Raw genomic sequence first — 13557 nt, 5'->3', positions numbered from 1 at the left:
TGCAGTAGATGTTAATTCTCCCCCATTTCCAGTGTAATAAGCAGCTTTCATCCTAGCATTCTTGCTATGTATTTTTCTTGAAGGAGATTCAGAGAATTTAGGAGAAATGGAGAGTGGATTATCTCAGTTGAAGTTAAAAGCAGAAAGTTATTACAGCTGTAGTATATGGCTGAAGTTTCTCCAAGAAAACGTCTCTATAATAATTATATATATATAAAAATTATAACGATATGTAATATATAATATATAATTATTATATATTTAGAAACATTTTATATCAATTAAATATACTTATATTTTATTTATATATAATTATAACATAATTACAATATATAATTATACGTGCAATTATATATATTATATATATAATCAGTGAAGTATTGAATTGTCTACTTTGTTTGATTTACTGATATAATCGTAAGGTTATGGAGAAACGAAAATAGTGAAAAGTATAAAGACAAAGATGGGATTGAAAGCTATATGTATCTTAAGATCTGATTTTGCATTTTTTGTATAGTGATTTATTTTCAGTGTAGTAAACACTAAGGTAAAGTTGGTCTTTTATTGTTACTTTTCCAGTATTCTGGTTTGTTTGGCTTCTCAATACAACTTAGGTTATCAATTCATTGGAAACTATGTATTTTTGGTAAAGTTGGAGTTCAGATTTTCAGAAGCATACAGATTATGTAGGATACTAAAATTGTCAATAAAATGAACTGTAGTTTTCTAGTGGACAACATAAAGTCCTTTCTCCTTAACACCTAAAACTGGTGTTTTCTTCAAAATTAACTGTGTGTATATATATGTATATATATATATATATATATATATATATATAGTTAAAATACAAGTTTTGATTAAGTGAAATAATTGAGTATTTTAAAATGAAACACTGCACTTTCCCTTGGTTCTAGAGGGCTAGAGTATTTTTTCTGTGATTCTGTAAGATCACTAAGCGAGCACTGAGCAGGAGAACCATTTAGTTTCTTCTCCCTCAGTACCTAGAGTATGATCCCACAAGCTTGCAGAGACAGTGCCTGAAGATGCACAAGCTTTATGACAAAAACTACTGTTCATGGAAACTTGCAGAGACTATGTTTTCATCTTCAGGTTTCTTGAATGTCTTATTATAAAGAGAATAGGAAAAATTGCAGACATCAAAGCAAAACTTGGAAAAGGATTTAGTGTAGCTAAGTCTATATACAGTGGGCCTGAGAGTGTATGACTTTTGCTTGTGGCTGATAGCAAAGGAGCTGCTATTCTCACACCTTTGGAAAAGAGGAGGGACAGTAGGGACTGAGTTCAGGTGTAGGGACTGTCCTAATCCTCCTTGCCAGTGACATTGCAGATGCTTTTGGACCTTATAGGTAACAGTTCCATGTTGTGTCCCATTAACTATTCCAGTGAAATACAGTAGAATTAGAAAATGCTTCATTGTGTTATGGTAAAGTGTGAATTTGTTTATATTTTTCCGGGAGGCTCAACAAATTCTTCAAAGAGCATATAAATTCTGGGAATTTTTGTATCTTTTAAAAGATGCCTGTAGACCTTTTTGGATGATACAGTAGTGCTGGAACGTTTATCTGAAGTGAAAGTTTTGGATCAGGATATTCCTCCAGTGCTATGGAACTGTGGGTTCTTTGTCTGTTGTAGCCCAAATTACAAGCTGAGTCACTTGGGGCCTTTAAGCATGTTTCTTCTGTTGCCACATTGATTTTTAAGGTTCAGGAGGATCCAGAAGATGTATAAATAAAAAATAGAACCAGAGGCTTTAGCCAATGGTTATAATGTTCCATCTGGATGGCAATAACCTGTAGTTCCATGTACTGCTCTAGGATTAAGTAATCTTTTATCCACTTACCTATTCAAGCCTCAAATCTTCTCAGGACTGTCAGGGCAGGCCATTTCAGGCAAGCATCCCAGCTCCTTGGCTGTCAGTGGTGCCTAATGGATATTGTTCCTTCTGGTCCTATCTCATTTGTCTTGTGTGTGTGATTCTGTGTGTATGTATGGCACAAATACATACACTAAATTCACACGTGTATGCTTGTATATAGATATATGTGCATGCACAGATGAGTTATTGAATATGATGTGGTCATTATACTGCATAACTGCACATGAGACTAGAATTCATAATGAAGCTTCTGATGGTTAGTGCTTACATGTTGTCTCTGCTAAGCAGCAGTTAGAAAATGGGAATGTAAAGCATACAAGACTGTTTAGGATATGAAAGAGGTAACAGTATCTGACTTTTTTTGAATTGTATACGTATAGATGCAGATTTTTTTTTTAAATGGAAGAGATATAGCAAATGTTACAGGCATGGTGCTTTTTAACAAAAATACCAGTGAGGCAATGTGAATAGAGAGGAATGACTTTTGTCACATTTATTAAGAAGGCTAGTCGTGATGCCCGAGATGCAGGCAATCAAGGCAGGGAACAAGCTCTTAGAACATCAAACAAGCCTCAAATAAATTAACGTCAGATAGAATGTGCAAAGTAGAGGTTTATGGGTATGCTTTAGAAATAAAAACCAGGTTCAGACATCTTCTCTGATCTAAATCATTGTAACCTTTTTATCATTTGGTGTTGCTTGGGGCTGTTGTTTCAAGAAATATGGTGAACCTGCACAAAACCAAATTGCTTCTAAAAGGAAGTTCCTGTCTCTTACCAGCTGCTTTTCCCCGCTTTTCTTATTTACTTGGTTGTAGCCTTTGGTGTTCAGTCCTTTCTGTGATTCAGTTCAATTTGCTAACAGTAGAAAAGAGGAATCTTTCTGCTGGGTTATTGAAGTAAATCAGCTTACAAAAACATGCACTAAGTGTTAGCATTACACTATTAGTGCAGGAACAGAGTACAATCATGTAGCTAGAAGGAAGAGGGCTGGCTCTCTTGGCATTAAGGAAATTTAAGTTGGTCAGCTGTTTGTGGCACACAGCTGCAGTTTGTTTAGATATTGGTTTGTGATTTGAGAATTTTTCCTCAGCTTTGAACTTCTTCCTAGAATTTAGGAAAAAAGTAAAGGCTGAATGTGACAGCTTTTGCAAGTCTGACTTCAGACTTGGCCTGGCAGAAGTTATCTGGTACAAAAATGAGTAATGACCAAGACAAAGAAAGAACCAACCTGAAATGTGGGAAAATACTTCAGTGTTCCTGCATATATTTTGTTCTTACACATTTTCTTCTGCTCAAGTAAACTAGTTTTGAGAGTTCTTGAGAACCTGTGTGTGTCAGTTTGATGTCATCACAGAAATGCCTACTACCATTTGGGGTTTTTTTTTTCAAATCGCTGGCATTCTTTGCATCTTCTGGAATACTGGAGAGAAGGCTTATATTCTGGAAATTTTAAAATTATTGTAGCATTTTTTCTTTGAGGTTTTTTTACGTGAGTAACTTCTGAAAAGCAATTCTATTAGCATCCTACTTCTCAGGCTGTTTCACCTCACTGCAAGTTAAAATGGAACATTTTAAAGAAGGAAAACAAGTAGTTATTCAAGTAGCTTCTCTTGCTCCTACACCAGTGTCATTATTTATCACTGCTATTTTATTAATGTGTAGCTCTTTTCTATTTATGCAAAGGTTATGGAAATTCTACAATTTCCAGTTCTTAAATCCAACAGCATTATTTGTCAAGTAGTATTGCTTCTAGACAACTGGCTGTGTGATGCATGTTCTCACCTGCTTTGCATCTTCTTGGGATATCCTCTGGGTTTCTCTGCTATTAAAACTCTGAGTGAAAAGAAAATTCTATTAAATAATGACTAACAATTTAAAGTTCTATTTCTGTGTGTTGCTCTAAAATTATATTTGTTACTGTATATTCTTTTACCATTATTTGCCTGGTATGACTTAGCTAATTTAATTCTGCTTTTAATTCTTAGCATTTTATCTAAACTTAAACCCTAGGTCAGTATTCCGTGAATTGCAAATTTCAGGTGAGGGAGTAATCTTTACTGACTGTGATTCAGTCTTATTTATTTGCTTTTTTGGAAGGTTTTAGCTTAGTGTTAAAGCCTGTGTTTTATTTAATTTAATCACTTTGCATTGAATTTAATGATAATTCATACTAGTGAAGAATGTTCTTGTGCATTTCTTATGCCTGCTCTCATTGAATACTTGCAGGCAGTCATAATCATAAATTTTTTAGGAGAGAAGGGACTGCAATATTCTGTTTGGCTTCTTGCATAATATAAGGTATAGATCTTTTTCTGTATTAATTCTTGTCTGAAATCCTGTAGTACTTCTTAGTTTAGTCTTCAGTTCTGAAAGCCCTTCATATTTGATGGCTGAAATGATTTGAGGGGAGAGTAAAAACTGAACTGCAATTTTGTGCAGTTTCTACTTTGTCAGTGTAAAGCTCAGAGAAAGAAGCCTTTGATGCTGTAAATCTCAAACTGCATATTTTGCTCCTGGTAATCCATCTCTTAAGTTGATATCCTTGTATGCAAATCCCAAACTATATAATGGAGTGAAAAAAAAATTTTTTTTGCCTACTTGCTTATAAAGAAGAAAAGGTACAGTGCTTGTACTTGTTCAGGAATTTTCTCTTTATGGGACTTATTGCATCCACACTCTCAAAACTGTGAAGTACAGGATACAAAGTGAGCAGCCTTGTTCCTTTTCTGTTTTAGTTGAGTTTAAATAAGGTGTAAAGATCAGAGATTAGAATATGAAGATACAATTAGAATATGTAACACTTTAAACTGCAGTTTTGAATCCCTTTGTTAACATGCAATTCCGTGTAGGCCAATTTCCTCCAACTAGCTACTCCTCAATCAGAACCTTAGAAAAACTTCTTTTCTTTTGCAGTGATTCTGCTAAATCAAGAATTCAGGAATTTGGTAACAGCTGATTCTTGCTTACTGGCTTTTGCTAGTGAAAAGTTGTCCTGTTATGTGGATATTTAAATACTCCCCATCTACTTGCTGCATGACTTAAACACAGTTTTGGTGCTAGATCCTACTGCTGTGTAAAAAATCTATTGCTATTCTTAGAATTTTTGGGTTAAGATGGTAGAGGGGAATTTTTTGGTAAGTTGATCATTGAGAAATAAAGCATCTTGGAAATTACTGTAACTAGTTTCCTTAGATAGGCTTGTTGCTTTAAAAGGAAGACATTATCTCTACATTTGAGATTTGTACCTTTGAAGTGCAAGCTACTTTGAACATTTAAGGCATTTCCTTCCCTATAGGTACAACTGTCCTGAATGTGTGTTGTTTTGCTTTGTTTTGTTTAATAGAATGATATGACAACAGTCCGGTTACAATGGGGAGAAATTCTGATGCCACTACTGAAGAAATATAAGTTGAACATAACATGGGGTGATCAGGATCTATTGAACATTATGTTTTTTCACAATCCAGGTAAATCCACACTGATTTTCAGTCTAACACTGTGAAGATATCTTTTCCGTGGAAAAAACAGTCCAGGAAAATATTCAATTAGCAGGCTTGTGGGTGGAAGCATTCAGGGAACTATTCACTTCTTTAATTCTCTGAAAGCATTTGAGAGACAGTGCTGGAGCTTGCTAGAGTGTAATTAACTGTTAGGTTTCAAAACAACTGTACAGAAATTTATAAAGCTGTCCTAAATAAATAAAGAGAAGATTGGTTTATTTCCTGAAACAATTTTGATACTTAACCCAGAGCTCTCATTTTTCCACACAGAAAGTCTTTATGTCTTTCCTTGCCAATGGAATTACCGGCCTGACCACTGCATTTATGGAAGTAATTGTAAGGCAGCTGAAGAAGAAGGTATATTTATACTTCATGGAAATAGAGGTGTTTACCACGATGATAAACAACCAACTTTTAGGGCTGTCTATGAAGCAATTAAAAATGTAAGTGATTTTTGCATTGTGCTTGTTATTATTTCATATATGTTTATCTGTACTGGTATGTGTATTTTGTAGGTATGTTGATATTCATCTTGATTGCAACAAAATAATTTTTTTCTCTTTTATGTAATGTCAAGAGTTTTACCGTTTTTTTTCTCCTTTATTGTTTGGATGGAGTTCCAGTGTATTCCTGTTTTGATGAGCATCTTTTGAAGAGTGTAGACTGTTACCTAGGCTAGGATTCTAAGACAATGCCTGTAGTTGTCAGTGTTTATTTAAAAGGCTTTATTCTCATTTATTTAATAAATCATCTGGTAAACTGTTTCTGTGAGCATTTGGACATCTTAGAATATTTGAATAAGAAGGGGCTGACAAGCATCACTAAAATCCAAATACCTGGCCTTGAACAGGACCATCCCTGAGGGTCATACCATGTGCCTGAGGATGTTGTCTGAAGACTTCTTGTGCTGTGCCAGGCTTGGTGCTGTGGCCACTTCCCTGGAGAGCCTGTTGCAAGTGACCAACCACCCTCTGGGTGAAGAAACCTTTTCCTGATATCCAACCTAAACATACCCTGACACAGCTTCAGGCCATTCCCTTGGGTGCTGTCAATGGGCACCAGAGAGCAGAGATCAGTGCCTGTCCTTTCTCTTCACCTCTTGCATGAGGAAATTTTAACTGCAATGAGACTTCCCCACAAGGCCCTTCACCATCTTTGTAATCCTCCTTTGGGCACTAATGGTTTTATATCCTTCTTATATTGTGATGATCAAAACTGTACACACGGCTTACTCAAGATGAGGCCACACCAGTGCAGAGTAGAGAGGGACAATATCTTTCTCCAGGCTCAACAAGCTATCACCAGAAGCTTCATTTTTCTGGAGATTTCAAAGTGCAGAAAAAAACTCCCTCCTTCCCAAAGTTTGTATGTATTTACTGCTACACTTTAATACCTAATTGTATCTAGATTTGGACTGTAAAAAAAATTATATACTATGTTTTGACCTTTTCCAGAAATTGTGTATTAATATGTTGCTGTTCCTTTAAATACTAAGCACAGTAACTTCTTTTCATTCTGCAAATAAGTCATCTAATGAACTATTTATCACTACATCAGCATACTCACTGAAGAGCTGTAAAACTTAGCACTGATGCACATTTTAATGTAGCAGGCTATTGTGTGTGTATAACCTACAAAAATCAAGAGTATATTTTAATGTTGCTTTATTACACGTTGTCATATTTAGATATAAAAATGAAGAAAAGTACTTTTGGGAGTCTGAGAATACATTGCAGGAAAAGTGATTGTATTTCCATAAAAATATTATTTCTTTGTTTCCTTTGAGCATTGTGAAAAATAGAAGAAAAAATTATTTCCCTTTATTTATGATCCCATTTCGTACATGAACATGTCAGAGGAAGTACGTAAACCACTACTGATACAATAGTAATAAGATGAACAAAATTATGTTACTTCAAAATGCTGTTTTAACTTATCATTTGTTTATAAAAAACACTGCAGTGTTGAGCTAATGACAACTTTATTTCATGCCCATGTTAAACATAGTATGTTTTTACCATCATTCAGTTTAATGAAACTTCAATACTACTTTTTATACTGCTGTTTCATTATAATTTGATAAGAATTATATTGCTTACAGGTAATATGTCATTTGAGAAAGTGACTATACAACAAAAAAAATCCAGAAATAATTTTAGAGCTGTAAATTTTTAATTGGTAAGGTAATTTTAAATTTCCTCCTTGCTTGTCTGAATATATTCATTTCCTTAACATTAAAAAAAGTAAAAAATCTTTCTTGTTAGGTTTATTGAAAGCCTGAGAATATACTTCTGTAATTTAGAGGTGCTTTTAAATTACTGCATTCAGAAGCACTCGTGAGTTCTTGAAAACACTGAATAAACCTATAGACAGCAAATAGGATGCTGAAAATAATTTTATAAGACTCTAATACCTCTGAGTAATGACAGTTTTCCATATTAATCTTCAATTTTCTTAATCTCTTTACAGTATTCATTTGGAGATGACCTGGTTCATTCTCTGCTGCAGCCCCTAGAACAGGAATTACAGAAAACCATGCATACATACTGTGGAAGAGTATACAAAGTATTCATAAAGCAGCTAACAAAAAGCATAAGAGACTCGTATGCCAGAAGATCAAAGGGAAGGTGATTTTTGTGAGTTGTTACATCAAGAGACTGAATTAACACAGCTGGTCAAAAGGTGCAAGAATTCTATTACAGTTTGAATGGGCTCTTAATGTGCCCAGAAAAAAGTTTACTAGCATACATAAAAATGAAGAAATTATTCATGTAATGAAGAACAAGAACTTTTTTTCAGCAAAGGTGACTTTTGGGTTTCTTGAAGTTTAATCAGTGCTAATGTTTATCTCATATATGATGATTTCAGTGTTACTGACTTCTATGGTCAGTACTTGTAGTCTGCATAATTCAGTTATCAAATGATAAATGAACAAAGAAGAAATGAAGTCAGCTCTGTTTGGGAGTGTACCTCATATATTGTCTAAAATTCTCTTAAACTGTGAATGTAGCAATAACTGAGTCAGCAGCACTAACCTCACTTTAAAGGTGTGAGCCTTTATGTAAACAAAGTTGTTTACAAGTGCAGGAAATACTCTCTTGTCAAAGAAATGTGTTGTAATCATTGACAATCTGTATGTGCCTTTATATGTTCATCTCTTACATGTTGAAGTACTGTTTTGACAATCTCGTTTTGTTTATCTCAGCTGTAAACTGCACACTATAAATATGATTTTCTGAGAAACTAATGTCTAGTATGTGATACTGGTTTTCTTTGTTAGTAAATACAGAAACTTTATATTAAAAATAATTTGTTTCAACATTGTAGAGCCATTAGCACCAAAAGGTAGAGCAGAACTGAGGGGGTTTTAAGTAAGAGTCCAGTTTGAAGTCACTTGTCTTCCAATACTTCTTAAAAATTTTGTGGTTTTGCAGCTTTATTTTCCTGTATTTCCATACTAGGAATTATTACCTGATTATTGTTATAGAGTATGTGGTAACTGAAAGTAAAGAGCTGTAGTAAGAGTTCTGATGCTTCATCAGACTGTGTAGTAGATGGGTTTTTTAGAGAATATATCCTGTTACAATATTTTTTTTAATACATGGCTTTAAAATAGTTTTGGGGCAGACCCTCAGCTACATGAATGCATTACTGTCAATGGGGTGATAGTTATTTGCTACAGGTAAGGATTAGGTTCCCTCCAATTATCTTAGTGAATAAAAAGAACTTCTGATTGAGTAATGAAAACTTTTTCTCCAGAGAAAACCATGAAGAAAAGGGCTGAATTCTAGTGTTACGGTAAAATATTTAAATTTGCATGGTATGAAATGTATTTGTAAAGTATATATGAACTTAGATAACCTGTCTAAGTAAGATGAAGTCTTCATAAAGTGAGCTTTCGGATTCCAGGACAGTTCCTGTGTGTTGAACATGGAGGATCCACTCACCGACTTGCACCTTCATCCCAGCCCCATTTTAGAAACTTAATTTTTGTAGCTGTTTCATTGTCAAAGATAGATTGGCTCTGACTTCCAGATCTATGTGAGCTGGACAAATTCTCTAGCAGTACAAAAACACACCCCACTGTCAGCAGAATTTGTATCCTGCTTCTAATTTCCCTGCAGGTTCAGGGTATAAGTTTTTTGGGATGGAATCTAGGAAGCAGGCTGCCTCTCATGTAGGTCTCCTTTCCTTGCTGTGTAACCTTTTGAAGTCTGAAAATGTAGAAATCTCTGTGAAGGTGAATACTGTAACTGACTGATTTTACAATATGCAGTGCATTATTTTTTTACATAAATACTGATTTTTATATCAATTTGTCTTCAGCTCTCCTTTTTCTTGTATCATGTGTTTGTATTTAAAAAAAACTCTCGACTTGTTTTTTGTGTTTGTCTTTGCAGAAACTTTCAGTTTTGAATTTATTTTTAGTATGTTACAGACATGTCAAGATACTCTTAAAACCTGATGAACCATTTAAGAAAAAAATGGGAGTTTGGACTTTAGCAGCAATATTTCCACTTAAATTTCAAATTTTGTGGGGGAGTAGAGCAAAAATAATTAATATTGATGCTTGTTGTAGGACAAAAATTCTTACTTTGTGCTTATGTCTTGAAATTTTATGTCTAGAAATGTTTACTTAGCATATTACAAATAGCAGAATATGGCTGTATGCCATAGGTTTTGATTAATGTTTTTAATATAATGAAAACTGCTCATCTCAGGTCACCTCAATGAACACGTTAAAAAAGCAAGTAGCTTTCATTCAGTAGTTCTCCAGAGTATTTGTCTGTTTCAAATATATTTTTTGTTCTCTAATCCCTGTGTTTTAAATTTAGAAAAACAACATACAAAAGCCCAAATCTGGGGCTTATAGGGGAAACATTTGGAGACACTAAAAAGACTGGGAATCCAGATAGTGTGATAGAAACCAGGTATGCTCCCAAACGTTTCAATACCTGATTCATAAGGTTAGATGCTTAGAAGTGTAGAGCTTACATCTAGCTTGGGATTCCTTACTGCTGTCTAGGTTTCGAAACATTTGCTTTTTCCTAAAATGTAGTGAGTACTAGCAAATACAGATCTTTAGGAATCTCATTTTTAATTATTTAATTGTTATAAAGTTATTATAAAGTGTAAAGTTTGATAGAAAAATGTAAGCATAAGGAAATACACATTCCGATTAACTGGAGATAAATCTGTCTTCCTCTGCTTGATCAGTCTCTACATCATGGTACCATTACTCTGTCTCTTCTAAAGGGATCACATTATCATGGTAAAGAGATCTGCGTAAGGATGTTGCTATCTTGTTTGGATGAACTTTGTCACTAATTGTAGACAGTATGAAAAGCAAGCTATCCCTTAATGGGACTGAAACATCCTTGTGTGTGGTGCCACTGCCAGTTAATAAGGCCTTATAAAAATGTCTGTCCAGTTATTTGTAGTTTTGCTGAAATTTAGACTGAGGTGATCTTTAATGCCAGTTGAATTGGTTTTGGTAAGCTTTTGGTTTAAGTTTACAATGATTAAGAAAGCGGGGTTTGAGGGGGAAAAAATATTTTTCATTATTCTTATTTTAAACATATTTTAAAAGACTATGAAGTTGCCTTCTGCTGGTTTTGACCTAATTTAGTCGAGTTGTAAACTTCTGGTGAAATGCTGATTGGAAGACTGAACTGTCAGCGTATTTCTTAATTTGTACCAGATTTCTGTCCCTACCAGACATACTCCAACCATTTAGGCTTTCCACACTTCTGTATGTACCCTTGACAAAACAGGATGACTAAGAAGCCAGCTATCTTTCTTTTCTCCTCTTAAGTTCTGCTTCCTATCTACACAGCATGGAAAAGGAAGTAGCTACAGTTCCAGTGGTAGGAGGAGGATATGGTCTGATTGGTTGGTGTAGAAGCAGAACATGTAAGAGGTATAGCTGAAGGTGTAACATGTTAGCTCTATATGCATTGTTAGGCTCTTTTTTTGAGTGGAAATAACAATGAATTACTGCTCCTTTTTAACTGACGTTTATGGCTGTGATAGTGTTTATGACAGATTAAATGGGGTGAAACTGAGCAGTAACTTCAGCTTATCTGTAGGAAAACACTAGACTTCTGGTTTCTTCTGCCTGGTTTATAATGGTGTCTCCAAATGTATAGACATATATGGAATTACTACTCCTTAGAAGGCTTAAGTTATTTTTCATTGTCTGTTCTCTGGTTCAAATTGAAAGATTTTCAGCTATCAAACAAGTTTAATGATATACATTTACTGGCAGTATGATTTGTTTATTACTTGATTAAGTGGAATATTCATATATAAGTAAAATGAACATATAGGCTTTTTGTCCAGATTTTTTTAGTAAATTATCAATTTTGAATAGTTACTATTTTACTTTCTCTTTTGTGGTATCGAATGTGATTATCATAGTTACCGTGGCTTTTCTGCCCACATCACTACTTTGTGAATGAATGGCATTTGAAACAGCTCCAGTGATTTTGTGTGTTAAAGTAAGTTGCAGAAAACTTTAATGTGAATTCTGTTAGCAAAAAGTGGATTCTTCTGTTGCAGAGACAGTAGAAGTAGGAAGTAGTGGGGAGGTACTTCTCATCACCATGGATCTTGCAAAAGATCTTGTATCTGTCTTGTAGGGTTGTTGCTGTCAGTCTGAGCATTTTTCTATGCACAGGAACTTAGATATGATTTTTCTGTTTTATTTCTAATCTCTTTGAATATCCTCTGTTTCTTTTTTGTAAGTTTGGGTTTGTCCAGCTGCATTTTTTTATATATTTGAGAAGAATAACTGAAATTCCTACAGAGTTTTGCACAAATAACAGCCAAGTTACTTGCTCAAGTTGTCCAAATGGGCAAAGCATGAACCCAAGAAGTAAAAAACAACTAAAACACGAGTGTATGCGTGCTAGGTTCCCTTAGGAAACAAAAAACATTGTTTGATCTTTTTAACACTACAGAGAAACATTTGACAACTTGCTTTCTGTATTCAACTGCCAAATCTCAAGTAATTCAGGATAATTTCCTATAGAAATGCAGGTTGCCTCACAGTTACATTGTTGTCTTAGTAGAGTATTCAAAACTATTACTCAGGTTTCAAAACAGAAGATGTTTACAGAGGCAATAGTGAATTTTCTGCTTCAGGATGTGAAGTAGCTCTTTTAAAGCAGTTCTCAAAATCTCTCTCTTGCAACCATTTAGTGGATGTATATGAGAACAGCTTGGCCGGCAAAGTTGTCATTAAATTTAAGATATATTGGTCTCCTAAGACTTTTCAAGCCTTCGTGGACCTATTAAAATTTTAAGTTTCTTGAAGGAATACTGAGTAATTGGAAATTCTGGTGTTAAAGTTCAGTTGTGTGTCTTCAGTTTTGTGGTCGCTTTATGCACAGCTGCAGTCAATTCTTGAGAGAGTCCTCATTTAAACTTATGAATGTGCATCTTCCTCTATATTTGCTCACAAATTTCTGCAGGGCTTCTTTATGCTCCCTTCTGCCTTTTCCCTGCACTGCTTTTAAAGGATAATCACTAAGCTCTTCTTTCATTTGAATGCTTATAAAACTTGCAGGAGGTATTATTACAGGTCTCTGCAGAAACCTGTAATTAAAGGAGGACCTCTATTCCTGCTGTGGTTGGGTTTTATTTTTTTCTTCAGACTGCTATTTGATGATGTTCAGGTAGGAGGAAGTTTGCAGCCATTAATAAAATCATTATGTTCCTTGAGTCATCATCTGGTAGTTTCTTCCCTGAATATCTGTTCTGTTATGATAGATGTGTGGCTGGTGCCTGTCTACTTCATCCATTGCAAGTTTCTTAAAGCAATAACCATCAGTTCTGTTAAAACTGCATTTTAAATGCTTCTCCTGTATGTGGATGCCACCTAGTTGCACAAACCAGGGACCCAGTCTATTTCCACTTAGAGATCATAGAATCATGGAATGGTTTGGGTTGGAAGGGACCTTAAAGCTTATCTAGTTCCAACCCCTTCTCCTGGGCTGGGACACCTCCCGCTAGACCAGATTGTGCAAAGCCTCGTACTACCTGGCCTTGAACATTTCCAGGCATGGAGCATTTACAATTGCTCTGGACAATCTGTTTGAGTATCTCACCATCTTCACAGTAAAGAATTCTCTCCCTGTTACCTAATCTAAACCTT

The 13557-nt window shown here is 34.8% G+C and overlaps 1 protein-coding gene across 1 annotated transcript in view; it reads left to right on the top strand.

Annotated features, from left to right (window-relative positions):
- The window catches only part of GXYLT1 (glucoside xylosyltransferase 1), a 29767-nt gene extending 20116 nt beyond the window's left edge, over positions 1-9651 (top strand). Inside the window, exons 6-8 of the mRNA XM_062491940.1 lie at positions 5243-5366; positions 5670-5842; positions 7869-9651. Of these exons, the coding sequence (XP_062347924.1) occupies positions 5243-5366; positions 5670-5842; positions 7869-8030 (459 nt within the window). The 3' untranslated portion in view covers positions 8031-9651. The remainder of the gene's footprint in view (positions 1-5242; positions 5367-5669; positions 5843-7868) is intronic.
- The last annotated feature ends 3906 nt before the right edge of the window (positions 9652-13557 follow it).

This window comes from Cinclus cinclus, chromosome 4 (assembly GCF_963662255.1).
Source record: "Cinclus cinclus chromosome 4, bCinCin1.1, whole genome shotgun sequence".
Taxonomy (NCBI): Eukaryota; Metazoa; Chordata; class Aves; order Passeriformes; family Cinclidae; genus Cinclus; species Cinclus cinclus.
This window is presented reverse-complemented; position numbering and strand designations above follow the sequence as displayed.